We start from the raw sequence: 23,229 nt of genomic DNA, 5'->3' as shown, positions 1-23,229 counted from the left end.
AAGCTGGGTAATCCCCCAGAAAAAGCCATGTGCACTTCTGCAGCTGCTCCTCCCTTGTAACTGACTCACACCTAACCAGCTTCATGGTTTACGTAACGCACTTTAACAAAACAGAAGTACTTCCCTTATGTACAGTAATGCATGTGTGCTTCTGTCACTCACGTCTGCCTACAACCGCACCAGGCTCAAGGATTACAAATCCTTACTGGGCGGTTGTTTTCTTGGTGACTCTTACTTAACCGGCACTGACGATTCCTTACTGTGTCCACTTATTATTTGAAAACAGGTTTGCAAATTACAGAACCAGCAATGTGTGTAAAACATGCACAGGTCAGTAAAGAAACAACTTCCACTTTGAGGTTCTTTTGGTAGTTTTAATTACTCAAATACTGTACAATAACAAACACATGATTGCCACAAGTAGTAAAAAAGAATTTCTCATATAAAATAAATTAGATGGAGTTATTGTTTTTAGAAATATTTCAACTAATCTGAGAGGGGTTATTAAAAATGCTAAACAAAATTACATTTTGGTTGTAAGGATAACAGGAAACAGGGGACAAAAATGTGAAGGACAAAACTAAACAAGACACCAAATTATCACTATCATATTATATCACATACAACAACAACAATTAAGAGAGATTCAATTTGTTGTTCTCAGTAGAGTTAACCTGTGGGAGGGGGCAAGAATACAGGAGAAAGGTGAGCAGGCTGGTTAAGATAAATACAACACATAGGAAAACAGTCAAGTCTGTTCTCACCTTGATGCCCACTATCCCCAAAGAAGCCATTCAGATCATATTTGCTGTCCTTTGCTCCTAAACAGACAGAAATATTCAAATTTATTATTTAACATGTAGTAATTCAACAGCCATGCAGCTGGTACACAGACTGAACTCAATAAATCTAATGCAGAAAACTATGACGAAATGTACTTTTACAATTAGCTTCCACACTCCCTGTTTAAGATCACAATGTGACAAAATGCCAACACTTGGGAGGAATACAAGAGCAGAAATATAGACACATTTCATTTGATGTCAAGGAAAATAAGATACTTTGTAAACTGTGTAAATCTTTATACTTGTATAGTTCAGTCGACTGAATCGGCTTTAGATTTCATCTACTGTAACATATATAATATTTAGATGCCTAAATAATTACGAAAACTAAATAAAGTTTTAGTGAAAAAACATGACTAAATCTAAATCAAAACTTGCTGTCAAAATTAACACTGATTAAAAATAAAAAAGACACCCTCCACTCTACAGAAAGCAAGTCTGTCGCTGGATTGCAACCATTACTCAATAGTCCATCAAGCGTCTCTCTGGTCTTCTTCTGCTTCCTGGTCCATTTCTATTTTGGTGGTCTGAATCAGGGATGGGCAATTAATTTTCCCAGTAAGCTGAACTCAGTTTTTAAGTTTATTATTGCAGCCCTCCATAACAGTCCCAGTTTCTCATGTGACCCCCTTGGGAAATTAACTGCCCCCTCCTGGTCTGGATGGTCTGTGCAGAAGTGTTTAAAGCCTTCAGGCCTTACCTTGTGGCTGAAAATGCAGTTTGAGATGCTGCTGGATGTGTATCTGACGCGGCAGGTCGTCGGGTTGCTCGGACACCTGAGCAGGAGGCGAGTCGAGGGTGAGGCCGGCTGTCCCTTCTAGATCGGGGAAGTGCCGAACATCACCGGGCATCGCGTCAGCTGTGAATGAGGACTCTGCAGGGAGACGGGAGGGGACAGACGGATAGGCCAGGTTGGGGCTGGGGGTGGGGGCTGCAGGAAACACAGGAACTGTGAGACAGTGCCATAAAAGGGGGGAAGGGCAGAAAAGATGCATGAAAAAAATATATAAAAATGTAAACCTAGATATCAGTATTATTATTTATTTATTTATTTTTATTACCTTGTGGTTGCACTCGGCCATTTATGTAGCCCAGGTTTTCTGAAATTGTCATATGAACAGTGACGTGAGCACAATGGAGCCACAACAAATACCCATGCAGAATGCGCTTTTATACCCACCATATCCACCAATGAACCTCCCCACGCCTTCAGCTGCAGGCCCCGGAGTGGGCACCTCTCCTTTCACTGTGAATAAAAAAGAAAACGAAGAGTAGATGAATGAAGCAGGTGATGTTGGGGTTCATATGTTCTGTGAATCTCAGACAGCAAATTCTTTTTCTGACGCACCGTAGGATTTTCTAGCTGAATAGGACTCAAGGGGCTGGGGCTCATAAGTTAAACCTGCTGCACCTGTTTAAGCCAAAATGAAGATAAATATGCAAATTATTTGTACACTTCAAGCCCGACTGGTTGGGTAATTAATGACAAGTTATGACCAGTTTTACCTTCAGCTGCAGTTTCAAGAGGCTGTGACTGGTAAGCTCCCTGATTATCTGTTAAGAAATTATCACCAAATCATCAAGTTGATCTTACTTTAAACAGTTAAAACAGAAAGAAAAAGAAAAAAACATATAAAACATATATTATGTACCATATTTCCCAGAAGATTTAGCTTCACCACCAAAACCAACAGCCTGTGGTGCATAGGGAACCTCAGCGCCACCTTAAACAAAGGATGAAAACATGAAGGTGACGATTAAACCAGATAAAAGCTGACAGGTACAAGGTGGCACCATCTTTGCTCAGTCTCACCATATTTTCCTTTCACATTATGTCCAAGCCCGAGTGTGTCAGGTTGATATTGTGACACAGCCAGACCTAAAAGGAAACAATAAATAAGTGAAATACAATAAAAGAACAACTGCATGGATGCTGTGTACAGCGGTTTCTCTCTCTGTGCACAGCCTGTCACCCTGTGGTTTTCACAGCTCTGGGTTATTTATTCTTTATTGTAGTCTGCATTTTTGTGGACTCATCATTGAGAGCTACATTTAGAAGACCACTGCTGCTTTCATGTCTAAGCTACAGTCAAACTTCAGCCCAGCTTAGCATAAAGATTTCAAACAGGGGCAACACCTACGTTAAAAATGCTGTATTAAATATTATAATCCTTTTCATTCCTGTTTTTTTCTGGATGTGTTTTACAGTAAATTTTCATAAGTTTGCACTTGTGTTTGAGAGAAGCCATTTACCTCCTCTCTCTTTAAGACCCCCTTCCCTAAAACAACAAAAACTTTCTTCTGATTCGCTGACTTCTGCAAGGTTGCTGAGGGGCACCACCCAGTGTTTGTAAGCTGCACTAGCTCTATGATGGCATGCCGCAGGTATAGGAGATGACTGCGGTAAGAAAAGCGATGAGGTGATATGAGGTCATTTCAAAAGTAGAGGAAAATGAATTGAGAGCAGTATCATATGCAAATGAACACATTATGCCGTTTAGTTAGCTTTTAGTTAGCCATCTGTTTGTGGCAGCTAAATTCACCTTAACGACAAGCCAATCAGCATTTTTAAAAGGCTTTTTAAAATTAATTTTATTTATTTTAATCATATTTACCAGTAGATTTTGTTTCAGGGCCCAGTCCAGCTGGTTGAGCTTCATAAGGCAGCCTTCCATAACCTTCAGAGGAACACAAGAAACAGACAAACAAAAATGGTTAGAGGATCGTGACTGAGGTTTAGATGTTTACCAGGTAATTCAAACTGAAAGAACGTGGTGACTGTCATTACTCACCATATTTACCAGCTGTATTTCCAGCATTGCCAAGGCCAAGTAGTTGTCCACCATTGGGGAACCCTCCATATCCTGTCATAGATGGAGAGAAAACTGTTTAAAACGACCACAACCTTTTTACGGGAAGCCTTTTCACAGCTAAGTGTAAGTTTTGAATTTATTTTCCTCTCCCCTTGGGTTTCTGGTTCATTTCTGGATAGACTAGTGAGTGTTTCCTGTTGGATTAGAAGAATCTTTAGCCAGTTTCCAGGTATAGGATCCATATCTAAGTTGGCACTAACAGTACCTGTAAGTGTGTTGAATTTATATAATTCAAAGGATGTTCTGAATCGCAGGAATGATGAAGAGAAACTGGAGCCTGAGCTTAATTTCAAGTGTTTTTGCAGAAGGTCTGAATACTTATGTAAATCAAATCCTAAAATCTGGTGACCTGTGTTTTAAAGACTGCTTAAAACAAATATGTTCTTACCATATTTTCCAAACGGCTTTCCGTCACCTGCAGCACCATAGGGGCTAAATCCATAACCTGGAAAAAAATGGGACAAATGTGGTTATACTTCCTCTTTGTTGAGCACAATTTCAGCCAAGCCACACCACGGTGACAGACGTACCATACTTTCCTGCACGATTAATTCCCGTACCGACAGGCTGCCCAGAAAACTGCAGCCCACCGATGCCAATACCTGAATCAGAGCGAGCAGAACATGTGATCAGATGGGACATAAATAATGAGAGACAAATACTGTTGAAGGTTGAGGGTTGTGCATTGCAGAGAGGCACAGTGTTATTAGATATAAACTCAAAGATGTGTGCTTTCTTTTTTTCCCCTTTCCCAGCACCCAGTTTCTGTCCACCGAAGGCAAATTCACTCATTCCTATAACAATGGGAAAAACTTTGGTGTTTATAGGTCTCTAAAATTAATTTTTTTGTGGATTTTAAACAAAGGTTAGTTGTATTTTGTTAAAATAAAATACATGTGAACATGTTAAGTTTTATTAGGCACCATATGTATTGCCTAATTTTCCATTCGGACCAAGACCTGCTGACTGAGGCTCAAACTGACTCATTCCTGCACAAATGCATGAAAAATATTTCAATTTCAATCAAAGTTTTACTCCATGGGAGAAAGGAGATTTCTTCTCTGTCTGATATTCTGCTCACTCGTGCTTAGATCAGTTTTTCCCATGGTGACATGGTCTTACCATCTACTCCAGCAGCAACCACTGGAGCTCCATTGTATGGAATTTGTCTGGTGCCACCTGTTCAATCAGCATCAGTGGAATATTTTTACCTTTTGTGTCATATTTACCTAATATACTTCACCCTTATCTTATATTTAGCTATAACTAACTACCCACCCTCATCTATTACTCATTACCATACCTGATTTGCCATCAGGAACAGGCACACCTTGTCCAAGGCCTGGAAACACAGAGAAATGTTGCAGTTTACACAAAAATTAACTGCTGCAAAACAAAATTTCTCAACTAAATGTCATAAAATGCTCTTACTTGCATAGTCAGGCTGTACACCTGCACCGTAGCCATTTGCATAACCTGCAGCAAAACATAAACTATGTTAGATGTTAATATCCAACAATGGCAGTCAAAATATGGCCCAACATTTCCAGAGAGAAACAACAATATTTCAGTAAAATTACAATGGCAGATTTTTAAAGATGTAAACTTTCCTAACTATTCATTATCTTACACACTAATACAATGTGCTTAATTTAAAGCGTTTCCATTTAAAATTTCACCTCCAAATGGATGTCCATTCCCATATCCAGCTCCAAGGTAGCCTCCTTGTCCGTAACCTGAGTGAACACAGGAAAAATATCAAAGTGTATCCTCACTTTAGCTGAGAACAAACAAAAAAAAATGTCTTGTGATCAAGACATTTACTGCCAGCAAATATTACCTGCTCCGTATCCATTGCCGAGTCCAGGGAACATTTGGCTTCCTGTGCTAAAACCTTTTGGAAACAAAATTATTTCAAATTTTGTGTATGTGTGTACACCAAGGATGAAAACACATTCATGTAAATGAGGAATTACAAAATAAAGGCCTTGGAAATAAAGCTACGATTCCCAACGTTATTTTGTGACAACCGTCAGCTGGCAAAAGCTCATTTAATAGTGTAATGTACGAGACCAACCATCATCTCATACCTGGGACTCACCTTGACTTTGTGGCCTGGCTGATCTAATGTTATGTTTTAAACCATTAAATCAGCAATAAGCACACAGCTCCTTTGTAAGTATTACACAGACATTTAAACACGAGGACAGTGTGTTTCTCCCTGCGTTTAGCACCATTTTCTTTTTGAGCATCTGCTCCTGCTTCATAACCTCAAAGCAACTTCAAGAATCACTAACAAACAATATGAACAACAAGCAAAAATATTGCTGTACCTGTGCAAAATGGTCTTATTATTAGATATTATTGGACATACCTTTGGTGTTTGTGCCCATAGATGCTCCAGCACCTGCGATATAATCTGAAATGACATCAGAAACCAAACCTAAGACTTGTTTTCACTCCCTTTAATATTTTGACTTTTTTATTTGTGAGTGAAGAGGTTGCTATAGCAATTTAATTTCCTTTTGCCATATGTTTCACATGGAGAAACAGTGGAAATTTTAGCAAACAGAGAGCTTTAGACCTTTAAATATAGTGCATGATAATCATATTAAGACACACTGGTACTACAGTAAGAGACTCTCAGCTTACCAGGTCTAGGGATTTTCATCCATTGTCCATTTGGTACTCCTGATGGTCCACAGTCTGTAACAGACAGCATGTAGTATCATAAGCACAAAAACCACCACACATATATGAACTTTAGACTTGAGGAATCTACCAAACAAGCAGACTTTGTGTTCGTATAAGAGGATCAGTAGTAACACCAGCAGCTTAAATAGCACTGATGTGTTTCAGTGCCTCGTTGAACCTCTGACATGAGGAATTAAGGCAGTTCTGACAACAAAAGGGGGACCAACCTAATACTAGAAAGGTGTACCTAATAAATGCAAACTCTAATGAAAGATTTTGCATTGATTAAGCTCAAGTTTGTACTGTCAGAAGTTGGAGTTGGAAGCTTTCTTTATGTTACTCAAAAAGAGAGAAATGTTTACCATGTTTGGTTGGTTTAGCTCCTTGACCCTTGGAGACTGAAGCTCTTCCTGAAAGACAGAAACTGAAAGGTCAGGGTGCGATTAGTAGTCTACAGTCGCTCCTTTAGGTGTTGCGGCATCAACAGTTAGCAGTGAAAAAAAATCCGATTAGTGGGTTAAACTTGCAATTCAACTCATGCACTGAATACACTGTAATTAAATTCATCAAAGGAACTAAAACCCACCAATCCTCACCAGCACGTCACACCTATGCAGAAAGCTTCCAGTTGTAGCAAAACAGTTTTTAAAAAAAGTTGAGTTAGGCGCACCGCCTGTCTTTCAATTCACCTTTGGGAGCAGTGATAACATCAATAAAGCAAATAAACCAATTTCCCAAAACATTACTTTAAAACCATTATTATATATTAATTTTTAGGTGTGGGGTTTGGCATTAAAAAGAGAAAAAGTCCAAACACAAAGGTTGGTAATTTTTTGAAGTCAGCACTGAAGAAACCATGCAACACAACAACAATCATTTTTGAAACAGAACCAGGACCAGCAGCAACGATTCACTCATAAACAAACTCCTGGCATTTGTGTGTTTGTCACCTTGATGGTCTGTAAATGTTCATTGAGCCTAGTTTGAACTCAACTACTACCATGGTACAGAGTGAACAGTGCGATCAACCCTGTGAGATCATAACAGCTATGATATCATCAGAATACCGAGAGTTAGGACAAAAACACAGCATTCATTAAACATCCATGCATGCAGTCCACGTCTAGTAATCACACCCACTTAGTTTGAGACTTAGTTTACCCGTTGCCCCAGTTTCCCCTGCAGGGTGATCTTTGACCCCGGGGTTGTCAATCTCTGCCTCGGCCTCATGTTTGATGTTGGCTTCTTCTGGTGCGACTTCAGGCACAACAACAGTCGTTGTTTCCTGAGGGGCGGCGGTGGTTTCTGTAATTTGAGCTGCCTCTGTTTTGGGAACAGCTTTGGAGCTTTCAGGGGCAGCGTTCCCCTCACCGGTGCTGTCTACCCCAAAAATAACCTCTGCCTCTGCAGCTTTTTGCTCAGGCACAGCACTCCCAGTCATATAACCTAGAGGTCATAAATGTCATCAGCATTTATGTAGATTATTTGACTAAACCTGCGACAATGAGCTTATCATTTGTAGAAAAAGTGTAACCATGTAGAAAATCTATGTTTTGGTGCATCCACAGTGTGTGTAAACTAATGCAAACTAAACTAAATTATGACAACTTTTTGTTACCCAGTTTTGTTAACCAGAATGAAACTTCCAGTTCCATGAAAAAGGTTACTTGCAGTTCCAGTAATAACAGCGATAACTTTGATAAGATTTCCCCTGAAGTTAAAGTACTACATTTATACATCTTCTTTTCTCCCTCTCATTAGGGTCACCACAGCAATATGTAATATTACATATTGGTGCTAGTAACCCTGGTAATGGTACTTGCCTTCTGGATAGACAGCTGCTGGGCCTGGTGCTGGTTTACTCTGGGAAACCCTCTGTGCAGGTCTGGCTATGGGGAGCTTCTCTCCCTTGATCTGTGGACCTGTGGTTGAAGACTTTGGGTGTTTGGCAGGAAGTGCTGGGGCTGGTTCTGGTGTAACCTGAAGGATCAGCGGTGTCTGCTTGTAGCTTTTTTCTTGTGGCAAAGGGGAAACAAGCTTTTGGTATTTCTCTTTTGACACCTCAGCATGGACACCACCTGTCAGGGGAAAAGGCACTGCGCCACGAGTTATTGCTTGTCGGAGGGAAAGGCCCTCCAGCGGTGCTACACTTGGCTGCTCAGGAGAAAGAACTCCACCTTTGAAGCTCTTTCCACTGAATTCACCTGCACCCTTTCCATCTTGACCTTTTGTATTCGGCAGCATGTTGTAACCTGCAAAAAAACCAAACAAATCTAAAACCCTAACAATCAGATGAGCCCCAGTGATCAAGCACTTAGCGACAGTGGGAAGGAAAAACTCCCTTTTAACAGGAATAAACCTCCAACACCATAAAAAAAGAATGTACAAATGTTCAAATGTACACACCCGGCATTTGTCTGCTTAAGTTTACAGAAGCATTTTTGTAGTGCTATCTAATGATATGGGATCTTAACGTTGCACCAAACACATGCACAGGAGCATTTACCTGCATTGGCTGCTTTAGGGAACTGCCCTTTAGTTACACCAGCAGGGCCACCATACCCTGTTTAAACAGTGCAGACATTAGAAACACATGAGGGGCCATCAACAGATGCAAAAAGAAAAAAACGATTGATTGACCACGACTAAGTTGTTTGGTTCTCAAACGCTGTATGTGTTCTGCAGAATTCGTACCGCTGTCGAGTGTTTTTACGCCTTCACTTGGTGCTCCAAGTCCTTTAGTATTTGTCTGAGGTTTTGACCCTCCGTACCCTGCAGACAGCATCAGAATCAGAACAGCATTGAAGCTTGGGCCTAGCTGCTGGAGTTTCAAGTATGAATTTGCCATCTCATAACTCAAACTTACCGTAAGGTTTCCCTCCGTATCCACCCAGTGCACCATTTCTCACTCTGTGACCTAGTGAGAGAATTTAATAAGAATTTCTCGAGGCTGATTTTTATGTTTAAAAATGACAATTTTGATGTGAATAAAAATTAGCAAATGATAAACAATAAAGAGTGGATTGTCACCATTGGGTTTGGCTGTGTATCCTTTGAGTGCATTAGCTCCAGGCCCTGCCGCAGCTCCATAACCTTAGTCAAACATGAGGTTATATAAATACACCAATGGCAATAAACCAGAAACATTTACGATAGACCACCAGAACAGAAAATAGTAATCGGTTACCACTGGGTTTGGGCCCATATCCATTGGCAGCAGGTCCTTTCCCATAACCTTGAGATCAAATAAATCATTAAAGAAACTTCCAAACTTAATTTAACCTTGTAAAGCCTGAAACATGAAATGACTGCCAGGCAATTAAATGTTTTTGAAACTTGGATGTTTATTGAACAGAAAAGAAACTGTATGAGTTTTAATCTTTATGATTTTGGGTACATTTGACATTTTTGTGTAATTTATTCTGGTTTTTCATGGGGAAATTATCACACTGATTTTTTAGAAGCAACAAAAACTCATGCATAAGGTATGATATACTTAGCCTTACAGAGTTAACCACATTTATTTTGTGATGTGCTTACAACACGAGTATTACTTGGTTGTGGTCTTACTGCACCTCCTCTGTAGCTTCCATATCCTGTCAAATGTTCATAAAAGGAGTATTAGTATTATTCAAATAGAGATTTAAGATGTGCATCAATGTTTTGAATCGTAAACTGAAATCTGAAAAAGAAGGAATGGTCTCACCGTTGGGTTTGGCACCATACCCGTTTGGAACATTTCCGAAGCCTAAAGAAATACACAGGAGAAAAATGACAGTTGTTCTGAAACGCTATCCATGATTCACTCATAGATCCTTTCATTCAAGTTAAAGCTAAAGATTTTTTTTTGCACCTGGATCAAAATAGTCAGAAACCAATCCCCCTCTCTATGAAGAAGTTGGGAAATATGGGGTGTGGTAGGGGTAATTTCACATTTTTGATTTGGCAGAAAAAGAGATTTGTACTCTCTGCCAAACCAGGGGCCTTCTTTTTGTTAGACGAACGTGTAAACCATTACACAGTGCCAGCCTGTGCACACATGACTGTAAAAAAAACATAATATTTGAGGGAGAATAGCATCGTTGGCAATTGATAGCTTGATGCTAACGGCATGGAAAAGTTTTCTACCCTGTTTGAAAATCCTGTTGTTGTTTAGCATAAGTCACCTTTAAGAATAAAGCTAAATACTTATATTCACACTGACTTAGGTTCAAATATAACATTTTATTGTGGATGCACTGTTACCTGGCTTTGCAGACTTGGGAGCTCCACCATTCTGGGATCCATAACCTTAATAGTTTCACAAGCAGAAATTTAATACTTAACTTCCATGTAGCAATAATATTTATTTGTGCATGTTAACCTACCATTTGACATAGCTCCATTCCTGAAAGGTGCTCTGGCCCCAGCATAACCTTTACAATGATGAATAATGAATAATAAATTTTATTTTATAGCATTTGATTTATACACCAATATTCACTCTGTGATCTTTACCGTTGGGTTTTGCTCCTTGTCCATTGGAAGCACCAGCTGCTGCACCATAGCCTACAGTTGCAACATTGCAGCATGAGTTCATTTATGTTGAGTGTATACAGGGAGTGCAGAATTATTAGGCAAATGAGTATTTTGTCCACATCATCCTCTTCATACATGTTGTCTTACTCCAAGCTGTATAGGCTCGAAAGCCTACTACCAATTAAGCATATTAGGTGATGTGCATCTCTGTAATGAGAAGGGGTGTGGTCTAATGACATCAACACCCTATATCAGGTGTGCATAATTATTAGGCAACTTCCTTTCCTTTGGGAAAATGGGTCAAAAGAAGGACTTGACAGGCTCAGAAAAGTCAAAAATAGTGAGATATCTTGCAGAGGGATGCAGCAGTCTTAAAATTGCAAAGCTTCTGAAGCGTGATCATCGAACAATCAAGCATTTCATTCAAAATAGTCAACAGGGTCGCAAGAAGCGTGTGGAAAAACCAAGGCGCAAAATAACTGCCCATGAACTGAGAAAAGTCAAGCGTGCAGCTGCCAAGATGCCACTTGCCACCAGTTTGGCCATATTTCAGAGCTGCAACATCACTGGAGGGCCCAAAAGCACAAGGTGTGCAATACTCAGAGACATGGCCAAGGTAAGAAAGGCTGAAAGACGACCACCACTGAACAAGACACACAAGCTGAAACGTCAAGACTGGGCCAAGAAATATCTCAAGACTGATTTTTCTAAGGTTTTATGGACTGATGAAATGAGAGTGAGTCTTGATGGGCCAGATGGATGGGCCCGTGGCTGGATTGGTAAAGGGCAGAGAGCTCCAGTCCGACTCAGACGCCAGCAAGGTGGAGGTGGAGTACTGGTTTGGGCTGGTATCATCAAAGATGAGCTTGTGGGGCCTTTTTGGGTTGAGGATGGAGTCAAGCTCAACTCCCAGTCCTACTGCCAGTTTCTGGAAGACACCTTCTTCAAGCAGTGGTACAGGAAGAAGTCTGCATCCTTCAAGAAAAACATGATTTTCATGCAGGACAATGCTCCATCACACGCGTCCAAGTACTCCACAGCGTGGCTGGCAAGAAAGGGTATAAAAGAAGAAAAACTAATGACATGGCCTCCTTGTTCACCTGATCTGAACCCCATTGAGAACCTGTGGTCCATCATCAAATGTGAGATTTACAAGGAGGGAAAACAGTACACCTCTCTGAACAGTGTCTGGGAGGCTGTGGTTGCTGCTGCACGCAATGTTGATGGTGAACAGATCAAAACACTGACAGAATCCATGGATGGCAGGCTTTTGAGTGTCCTTGCAAAGAAAGGTGGCTATATTGGTCGCTGATTTGTTTTTGTTTTGTTTTTGAATGTCAGAAATGTATATTTGTGAATGTGGAGATGTTATATTGGTTTCACTGGTAAAAATAAATAATTGAAATGGGTATATATTTGTTTTTTGTTAAGTTGCCTAATAATTATGCACAGTAATAGTCACCTGCACACACAGATATCCCCCTAAAATAGCTAAAACTAAAAACAAACTAAAAACTACTTCCACAAACATTCAGCTTTGATATTAATGAGTTTTTTGGGTTCATTGAGAACATGGTTGTTGTTCAATAATAAAATTATTCCTCAAAAATACAACTTGCCTAATAATTCTGCACTCCCTGTAGATGAAGACATAAAGTTGAAAAGCAGAGAAGCATGTTGTTATCGCTTGGCAGTAATCATTGTCCTACCTGGCTTCGGTCCCTTCATCCACCCATTTCCATACCGATGCCCCAGACCCAAACCAGCACTGCCATAACCACCATTGTAACCTAAAAACACAGATAACCAGTACATTAGCCAAACACACCTGTGGGACTGAGCGTGTGACATCTGTATGACTCACCTGCCATGGGCTGAGCTCCATAACCTTTATAACTTCCAGCAAACCAAGGCATTCCCAGACCTCTGAAGGCTCCCTTACCCGGTCCTTTATTCATGGATATATAGATGTACCAATGTTACATCACAGTTTTCACCTTTGTGGACAACAAAGCAACTGAAGTTGCATTACCTGCCCCATAAGGTGGTCGGCCATATCCTTTCATAGGTTTACTTCCAGCTCCTCCTTGGCCTGTTAAATATTTTGAGTAATTAACATATGTGTGCTTTTAAAAGACAAAGAGTCCAGCTGCCTGCTCCCAAATGACCCATTTACTTTCTTACCATTTGGTTGTGTCCCATAGCCAGTCGATGGACCAGCTACAGCTCCTTGACCTAAAGAGTGATGAGTGATGATAATATACAAAATTGTAAAACTATTTAATTTCCTTTTTTTAATCTTCATGTATTGAACTTCATGTTTAGCAAACAATACCTTTGCTGTTAGGCACATTTCCAGTAGAACCAGCACCATAACCTGCAACAGATGTGAGGTTCTTAATTTAATTAACACCTTAATCATGACCCTTTCCAGTTTTAAAACATTGTTATGTTTTTATAATTCGCAACCAGGTTCTTCACTAACACCAAATTGATAAAAACATAAAGAAAATATAGTTATGTTAAAAAAGAAAAAGTCACATGATTGTGTGCAGTCCTTTGAAAAACTAAATACACTCTTTCTGCAGGTTCTGCAGCAAATGTGAGCAGCACTCTAAAAAGTTTTGACAGTTTGTTGCTCTGGAGCATTCATGTGTGTGTAGACACAACTCAACATCTTCCTGTTCCACCAAATTCACCCCAAGATGAGATCATGCAATGCTCAGAGAATCTGCAGAATACCCAAGAGCTGCTTCTCAGACTCTGCATCCCTCAGTTAGCATGTTCAATTTTGAAGTTCATGACATGATGATGATTTAGATTTTGATCCCCAGGACACCAACCAATCTGCAACAGCATGGTCCATACCCCAACCCGATTGAAATGCTCTCATAAGATCTTAAGAGAGCTTTGAATAAACACAAATACCCTAAAATCTCAATGAACAAAAGCGACATAGGGTGGACCAAAATTCCTCCACAAAGATGTGAGAGACTTCATAGAGTTTATAGCTGCTAGAGACAGTTCTACAAACTACTGAATCATGGGGTGTTCTGAGTTTTGAGGACTGTGAAGTGAGAGTCCTTTTTCATCTAACTGTCTTACCATTGCCTTTTGTTCCATGTGCAGCAGCTGCATTACCTACAAATAAGCAACACAACAGATTCTTTAATGATCAGAAACCTTTTTAGTCCCAGTATCATCATCTTGCTCATTATTTCGCCACACAGCCACCACAAGAAGGCTTTAATAATCAAGACAGTAGCATAAATGGAAACTATGCTAGTTTTCAAGTAGAGCAGTGCTGTTGTATTGGTTTACATGTTCGTTACCATTGCCTTTAGGTCCTTGCCATCCATATCTGCCATCCTGAGCGCCATAGCCTGCAAAAAGAACAAAGTTAAAATCGAATATGATTTAGTGTAGATGTGTGAGGCCTTAGTTATAAAACATGTGTTGTAGCACCTTTAGTTTGTTGTCCATTGGTTGGACTGGCTTTAACAGGATATCCTGCAACAAAAAAATTCACACAGTAATTTTTATCATGCCATTGATCATTAAGTGGATTTTAAAAGTGGAGAAATGTCTACCATTGGAGTTATCTCCATTTTGGTGGGATAAAACTGCAGGATATCCCCCTGAATTAGAAACACAGTACCAACAGAGATCCAATGTTAGAACAAATCACTGATTCTGAGATGTAACATAACTACTGAATGTGCTTCAGTACCGGCATCAGAGAAAAATTTGGTGTAGGAATATGAGTAAACATCAGCGCAAAGATTTCGTAAATGTACACAGTAGGGGTATGGACACACATTTACTGTTTGCATCTGTGACCTCAGTAACAGCAATGAAACTGTGTTATCACTGACCGACTCGTTTTGTAGGATAGCCAGCATATCCAGGTTGTGGCCCCATTGCCCGGCCCACACCTTACAAAAAGAGTAAAGAGGACATAAACCTCAAAATCAGGCAAACGGTTCAGTTTATGGTTTTTGAAGCTGTGAAGTTAATTTACCTTTTGATGGCATCAGCATTGCTCCTACACCTCCACCATTCTGCAGTGTCCTACCTAGAAATACAGAGTGTGAGACTGTGAACAAAAGCTTGTGACTTATGTGGACATAATGCAACAAAGGTGACACAAAGTGGACAGGATGTGATGGACTCACCATTAGGCTGTGGAAGTTGTCCATTATGTACTCCAGCCGCAGCACCGTAACCTTAAACACAAGATGCTGAGTGTAAGACTACCAGTTTAAAATTAATAATAGTAAGAAAAACATTTGGATTAGCAAAAATATCCTCTGAATGCACCAATTTCAACCCACGATATAAAGCATTGGTCTCAGCCATTTATTTTACATCCTTAAAGTGTTTCAGATTAAGTTAAGACTACAAATTCAGATGAAGCACACTCCGAATGAAACCATCTACAACTTTCAGAAAGCCTCTAACCAGACAGGAAGTTAAATGCAGGAGACAGGAAATGCATCACTGCTGTGGTCACCGCATTGATGATAAATTAAAGAAAGGAATAGAAAACATCCCTGAAGATATCTGGCAATGGTGTTATATAAAACAAACATAACTCTGACAAGTGAAGCAATCAGACAATACATTTTTCCCTGTTATATGATCGGTAAAATCATATTGGAGTCTATGTAATGTAAGCAATATTAAGAAATTTGTATTTTCCATGTTTTTAAAGAGCGGGTTGTTTTTCCACAGCATGACAGATTTTAATTTTTATGACCCTGATGACCCTGATGAAGGCCACAAGCCGAAACGCGTTGGTCAGTTAATAAAGTTGTTCCTCTTTATTAACTGGCCAGCGCGTTTCGGCTAAGTGTTGCTGGAGTTCCTGCGTTGTAAGTTTCTCATCCTCTCCATGCACCTTGGAAGTAGGTGAAGTTGTGCCAGAAATCTTTGCTGTAGATTTTAATTTTTAATCAGATCATTTTTCATTTGGGTGTGCTTCAGAAAAGCTCACATTATTCAGTTACGTTAGATGTTTTAGTGTTTATGATAAAAATGTGTAATTCCACTTAGATGTTGTTAGTTAAAAGTATTTTTGTGCTTTTAGTTGCTTTTGTTCACATATTAAATTAGCATCCTCCTTTAATTTGAACATAAGGATCCAAAATAACAACAAAAATGTTTAGATGTCTTCCTTTGTTCACTTTTATTTGATTGGCAGTTTAGCCCCCTCTCCAAAAGAACGGAGAATGGAGCGACTGTGTCGGAGGTAAAACTATTCTCTTACTTTCTCACAGAGGGATGTTAAATTTAGACCGCCGCTGCCACAGCAGCTTTGATTTCACAAACCGAGGCTGCGAGTGAAGACAAAACTAAATACACAGCTCCCTCGCATCATCACAAGGATACTTGGTAGAGGGTCGACCAGACGAAAGAGATTTACGGCTCATCTTTCTCAGATTTCGGTTTAACACGATTGTTAGAAATTTGGCAGGCAAGCCCGACTAACATAACCGACTTTATGTTATTTCAGGACTCCTTGGAGTCCGGATAACTTGATTCCTGAGGTTTTTGGGAGTGCAGCCAGGATATTTTGGGAGTCTTGCAGAATACATAACTACATGTACACTTTTATTTATTCTGAAAGAATTGAAAAAATGTCTTTCCTGCATTTCCTTCTCACATCGTGAAAGGAAATCTTAAATTCTCTAACTGACTTTGCATTAAATTGAAACACATGGCATGTTTTCACTGTCATTTTGAATCCAGCCCTCCAAGGGTTGATAGTTATACAATACAATACAATACAACTTTATTTATATAGCACATTTGGCTCAAGAGTTGGGAATTTGCCTTGTAATCGGAAGGTTGCCGGTTCGAGCCCCGGCTTGGACAGTCTTGGTTGTTGTGTCCTTGGGCAAGACACTTCACCCGTTGCCTACTGGTGGTGGTCAGAGGGCCCGGTGGCACCAGTGTCCGGCAGCCTCGCCTCTGTCAGTGCGCCCCAGGGTGGCTGTGGCTACAACGTAGCTTGCCGTCACCAGTGTGTGAATGTGTGCGTGAATGGGTGGATGACTGGTTGTGTAAAGCGCTTTGGGGTCCTTAGGGACTAGTAAAGCGCTATACAAATACAGGCCATTTACCATTTACATTTAAAGACCAGAGGTACACCAAAGTGCTTCTCAATAATACAATAATATTAAATAAAATTAAAATTGCATAAGGATGCGATAGCAAAGTGCAAAATACACCACCAGATGAAACAGAGCACTAATTAATCGCCAATGCTAAGTTAAATAAATAAGTTAATAATCGTAATTCAAAGGATTGAATAAATTCAGACACGCAAATATCATCTGGAAGATTAGTCCGGTAACACAATAATATAAGTTAAAATTACATATAGGTGCAATTGCAAAGTACAAAGAATATGGTTTCCACTGACCATGGAAACAAATTACAACGTGTATGTCAATAAAGACTTTTAACATGGATGTTTCATTCATTAAGATCCAATGTTTCTTTTAGGAAACATTTTTAGGTGTTCAGGGGGTTTTTTTTGTGAGCAGTATTTATTTTACTCATGCAGAGACACGGCAGTTAGGAAACAGATATGGTTACAGGTACGGTTCAGCTATAACAACAGAGCGAATGCATTTTCCAGTATTGTTCTGAGTGCTGCAGTTTCCTGTTGGTGAAAGGAGACTTGTTTTAAAGCTTTACTGTCATGGCATTGACTGCAAAGCCAAATTCTAGATTTAGGAAGAAGTCATTTAATTAAAGCAAAATTAGGAATAAATATTCTGATTGTCTGGTTTTTACTTTCAAACAAAATTTCCTTCTTTGATATCAGGAAATATGGACGTCGGGTGCAGGAAAAGAAATGATGGAATACAGACTGAGACATGTCTGATGTACAGACACATAGATCGGCTCCTCTCTGCCAGTTACATCATCCTTGGCCATATACCAGCTCATAACTCAATCCCAGTTTTCCTCCTTCTCTGCAGCACCCTGACACACTAAACTACACCGCTGGAAATATTCCAGTAACTGCACTTACTAACTGGTTATTTCATGCAGCCTGTATTCATTTACATTTATCCTAACATGGTTTACCTGTAAAACAATTTGGTTACTGTATTTTGAATTGTTAAAACAGACACACACAAATAAATGTAAATCAAGCGTTAAACATCTGCGCTTCAGCACACTCACCCCCTGTGTGTGCTGCCTGCACCAGCCAAAGGATCACTGCACTGTGAAGAAGTAGTTGTCTGACCATGCTGGACCTAAAAGACAGTGTTTTTGAGACCCAGCGGGAGGATGAAGACGGTGAAGCAGATGTTCCGAAGTGGGGAACCTAACCTGATTATGAGGCCCTAATATACACTCAGCTCTGAGGCGTCCCTCCTCTCACCAGCTCTGTTTGTGCCGGACCCTCCCCCACTTACTGGCAGATGCACCCGAGGTGTGCACACACTAACTGAATAATTGGCCTCTTAAAGTACATTAACACTTAACAGAGAGAAGCAAAGAGAGGGAGATTACCAGATTGGACATTGACTGATGACCTGTGGAGCGTGCATTACACATACAGGCTGGGCCAGCTGTTCTGGAATGATTTCTGATAGTTTTAAAACTATACTATACACCATTTTTAAAAGTATAAACTGAAAGAAAAGAATCAGAAATGATTTTGATGTAAGCAGGAAATTTAAGTAAAGAAACCCTCAGTTTCAGGACACAGTGTCATTTATTTAATACAAACTAAACCAAAATAGGGAAGCAGTCTGTGAAAAACACTGAAAAAAGTACACTGTGAAACTTTTTTCATTTGGTTGTTTTTCAGTTATTCTGTTGTAGATTTGCTGCTGTAGTTTGGATTATTGTCCTGTTGCTGATCCAATATGAGCCAAGCTGTCAGGCTAATGGACACATTTAACTCTAGAGTACTTTGGTATACAGAAGAGTTCATGGTTGACTCAGTGACGACAAGGTGCCCAAATCCTTTGGCTGCAAAACAAGCCCAAACCGTCACACCTCCATCATCATGTCTGACAGTTACACAAATATATTTGTGTTTTTTTCTTTGCCAAACATGTCACTGTGCTTTATGGCCTCCACTTTCTCCTGGCAACCTTTCCAAACAAGCCATAATTAATTATTATAATTGTACTCACAGGAACTTTAACATTTAACATGCTTCCTGAGGCTTGTGGAGTGTGAGCTGTAGCTCTTGGTTTTTTCCAGTTTCCCTGAGTATTGCATGTTTGACCTTGAGGTGAATTTTTTGGGATGTCCACTCCTGTAAAGATTGGCAGCTGTCTTGAAACTAATTGTTCTAATTATAAAATGATGGACTTCACCAACAATCACTGCTAATGTCTTTCCACCTTCCCACTGTGTTAACACACATCTGAATGCTGCAGACGAACAAAATGTCAAAACTTCTGCTTTCATAGAGGTACCCACACAAACTGATGATCAGTTAATTAAATGCATTTGATTATCAGCACCTGCCTGCAACATGCCCTTTTAATTTCTATAGAAGCAGAAAGGTTGTATTTAAATAATAACACAGTGTTCATCTGAAGAGTTAAGACCTGCTTAGGACAACATAATATTTAATGTCCTAATATGTGAAATATTATAACTTAAAGACGTGTACTTGCTTTTTTCCATGATTATATGGATGGATGTTTTTATGAATTATAAATTTATTAGAATTAGAAACTTTTTTTCTACTAACATACAAAACTTCTTAACGAAATTTAATCAGTTACATTTCCAAAACTCTCAACCACATCTAATCCTTTAATAGTGACAAACATTCAGCTGTAGCCATTAAGTCGCTCTATTTCCACAGTGCCCGCAGTTTTGCGATGTAAACGGGTGCACAGTCATCAGTGCAGTTACTTATGTGTCTAAAGCATGAATAATGTTCCCCTGAAGGTTTGTCAAAATAGCAGGTAGACGACGACACCGGTCACTCTTGGATTACAAAAGCACCGTACAGCATAAAAACAACCGTGAACAGGAACTGAGCCTCATCCGTGCAGCCAACTATGGAAGGACTGATTAATGTAAATATAATCCATCATTCAAATTGCTGCACTACAGTGACAGAACACAGCCAAACTAACTGCATGCAATGACATGAATAGGCAGCATTATAGCTCTGTATTTAGATTAAAGAAAGAAAATACGGTTACTTTGGTAAATATTTCCACAGACCAAAACTTCTATAAGTCACAAACAGAAAGCTCAACATGCAGCCCCTCTGAAGAAGCCTTATTTTTGAATGGACAATAATGACATCACTTCCATATGCAGAGTAGGCAGCTGGCAGAGATAATGATGATGGAAACTTGAGTGAAGTGCGCTTGGTGCTTTTTTCACATCTCTTTCAGCCTAAAACGTCTTCACGGTTCCAGCCTGCACACAGAGCGGCTGCATGTGTGTTTAAAGTGAATAAAAAGACAAAGATCTCTCACCTTTCGCACAGATTCCTCACCTAAAGTCCAAATCCTCTTCCTGTGGGGTCAAGAAGAGGTTAATGTCTCACTTCCCAGCCCACCCAGACCTGTCACATACTTGGCTTCTGGACAAACTGAGACAGCTTTTCACCACCTGGTAATGAATGTGTCTTTCAGTTCATCACTGATCACTCAGCTACCGAAGCTTCACATTTAGGTTCTTGTGATAAGAATTAGTAATAGCAAGGCCCTTATAGGTTTTTATACGATACCTATTTACATATTAGGTGTTAAGATGGTTTATAAGTGTTATAGTTATCAGCTAATCCACAAGTTTATTTTTTTTTAACATTTCTTTACTTATTTTATCCACCATAAGATGTTCATAATTAATTCAATTTCATTTATATAGTGCCGATTCACAAAAAAACCAGTCACTTCAGGTTAAGTGATTCTGTATGATAAAGCCCTGGGTGACAGTGGGGAGGAAGAACTCCCTTTTGACAGGAAGAAGCATCCAGTGGAATTGGGGTCAGGAACCGGCAGCCATCTGGAGTTGTTGTCTCGTTAATTATCGGTTTCCCTGATGACTCCTTGTCCATTTTTTGTACTCCTTGTTTGAGTTCAGCAGTAAATCGGGTCTTCTGAATCAATCAGTTTCCCTAGTATTTTTGGGGAAACAGGGATTAGAGAGATCATTTTAGAGATTATAGAGATACAGGATAAAAGACACACCATGTGAGAGTAAAGAGAAAGTTTAATGGTATGCTGCAGAGCTACATGAACAGCTGAGGAGTGACTAAAGGTGAATGATGCAGAAGAAATGCTCAGTGGATGATGGGATGTCCTGCAGCAGTCTGAGCCTATAGTGGTATAACTACGCGATGGTTCAGGGCCACCGAACCATCCCGGGAGAAAACATTTTTAGCTGCCTGTTTCCTGAATCCCAAACTGGGAGCTGGTTCGACAGGAGTGAGTCTTGAAAGGCCCTGCCTCCCATTTTACCTTTTCAAAACGAATGTTTAAGACATTATTTTCACTGATTATTCAAGACTTTAGATGTAAGGAAAAGGGTTTATAAATCAGTTCTAGATTTAACTGGGACCAAGTAAAGAGAAGCCAGTATAGGGGAAATATGATCTCTCTCTCTTCCTTGGAAATACCAATGCTGCATCGTTTTGGATCAACTGAAGGCTTTTTAGATTATTTGACCTAACGTTTTCTAAAGCTTATTCACAGCTCAGAATCACTCTTATTTACCTTATACAGAGCCTCAGGTTCATCCACTGTTGGAAACAGTTTCTGCTCCTCACCATATTAAGGCCAACTTTCTTCTCATTGGCTGCCCCTCGTAAACAAGATTTAAACAGAATATGGCAAAAGCCCTTCTCTGCTCACAACCAAATCTATGTGCCTAAAATGACCAAATTAAGGAGATCCCTGCTCACTAACAACATATAGAGCAAAAAAACGGTCAGAGACTCTTTTAGTAGTTTCTTCAGTCTCCTGATTGCTTGCCGTTTCAGCACTTGTACCATCACAGCAAACAAATCCGTCTAAACACAGATGCCGACCTCTAGTTCATTCCTAAACTGCCTTTACTGCACTTCCGCGGTGGACTTTGGTTTGACACGGTGGTCAGGATGTTGGCGTCTTGCTCCGTGCGCCATAAAAAAAGCTGATCGGGACCACAGAGCAGCTTTTGTTCAGCAGGGATTCTCTGACTGCACACACCCATGTCTGCCATATGCATTCCTGTCCAGATGTTGATCCTGCAGCTGGCAGAGGCAGCCTGGCCAGCGAGGATCAACATCAGCGTTTGGTCAACAGCCAGGGAGGAGGAATCTTTGAACACGAGCATCTAACAGGAGTTGGTGCTGGTAATCCAGCCTCACCTTACATCACTGGCAACAGCTGTGAGAGCAGAGTGAGAGGTCTGAGCAGGAGTTTAAGGGAAAGATCAAATGTGAAATACTTGAAATAGACTCAAGCACTTAAAAAAAGAAAGCAACCAGAGTTTTTAAAAAGTTTTAGAAGACTTCATCGATAGATATCAAATAAAATAAAATGCGCTCTTAAAAACAAAAATATATAAAACAGCCCACTTCAGGTACAATTTAAGGGCCAGTCTTAATAGTTTACCTTTCTCTGTGATCTGCATACTCAAGACTGTAGAGATGGACGGTGCAGTGAGGTCACCAACGATATGCAGAGCCAGCAGAAATGTCTAAAGGCAAGATAAATTAGCTACGCCTATAAATGCTGTAGTGTGAGTCATCGTTCATGTTTCCTGCCCCCATCCATCCATCCTAGTTAAATTAGAGAAAACCTGTGTTCAGTCAACAGGCCTCCGCCTCCAGAACACTGTGTCTAGGACTTAGGTAGTGCAACCACTTGCAAACAGTATTACCAGGAATAACAGCAAAACGTGTAATGCACATTATAATCACTTAGTTTGAGATGTGGTGTCAGCATCAATCAGCCGATCACTGTGCCTGGGAATCTCTTCCCACCGCTGTTAAATAATTTTATTAAAACTTCTCTTTAGGTGATATATTTGAATTCACTCCATAAATCTGCCATTTTCCATACCAGGCTGCTACAAAACAGATTCTTTAAAAGTGTCTTTGATAAAACATGCAGATGTAACAATTACTTTGAATGTGTTGATGGAAAAGTACAGAGGACGACTTCTGAGAAGACATGACAGGCTGCTAAGAGAGGAACTGTGTGGTATGAGGAAGTCAGGAGTGGCAGAAGAGTGTGCAGGACGTGTACGAAGACAGTGGTAGGAGTGACAGATGAGGCTGGATTACATCAGGAATCTGCTCCGAGCCT

General features: G+C 40.0%; 1 protein-coding gene across 1 annotated transcript; it reads right to left on the bottom strand.

The window, feature by feature from the left end:
• Nucleotides 1-368: 368 nt before the first annotated feature.
• On the bottom strand, nt 369-18,311 carry cmn (calymmin). Its single transcript, XM_019362225.2, has 44 exons — nt 18,131-18,311; nt 15,106-15,156; nt 14,952-15,005; nt 14,806-14,865; nt 14,521-14,568; nt 14,396-14,440; nt 14,263-14,313; nt 14,036-14,071; nt 13,266-13,307; nt 13,115-13,165; nt 12,963-13,022; nt 12,795-12,878; nt 12,640-12,720; nt 10,910-10,960; nt 10,780-10,827; nt 10,658-10,702; nt 10,119-10,160; nt 9,988-10,008; nt 9,600-9,647; nt 9,443-9,505; nt 9,279-9,329; nt 9,107-9,184; nt 8,919-8,975; nt 8,236-8,664; nt 6,775-6,822; nt 6,371-6,424; nt 6,093-6,137; nt 5,559-5,612; nt 5,398-5,454; nt 5,150-5,194; nt 5,022-5,060; nt 4,249-4,320; nt 4,107-4,163; nt 3,638-3,709; nt 3,461-3,523; nt 2,659-2,724; nt 2,498-2,569; nt 2,352-2,399; nt 2,194-2,256; nt 2,026-2,091; nt 1,907-1,945; nt 1,546-1,776; nt 765-821; nt 369-674 (listed from the first exon to the last, which is right to left on the bottom strand). The coding sequence occupies exons 1-44, from the start codon at nt 18,195-18,197 to the stop codon at nt 670-672; spliced, it is 2,916 nt and encodes a 971-aa protein (XP_019217770.1). The 5' UTR covers nt 18,198-18,311; the 3' UTR covers nt 369-669.
• Between the last annotated feature and the right edge of the window lie 4,918 nt (nt 18,312-23,229).

This window comes from Oreochromis niloticus, linkage group LG8, assembly GCF_001858045.2.
Source record: "Oreochromis niloticus isolate F11D_XX linkage group LG8, O_niloticus_UMD_NMBU, whole genome shotgun sequence".
NCBI classification, from domain to species: Eukaryota; Metazoa; Chordata; class Actinopteri; order Cichliformes; family Cichlidae; genus Oreochromis; species Oreochromis niloticus.
Note: the sequence above shows the minus strand (reverse complement) of the source record. Positions and strands in the feature narration are given on the sequence as shown.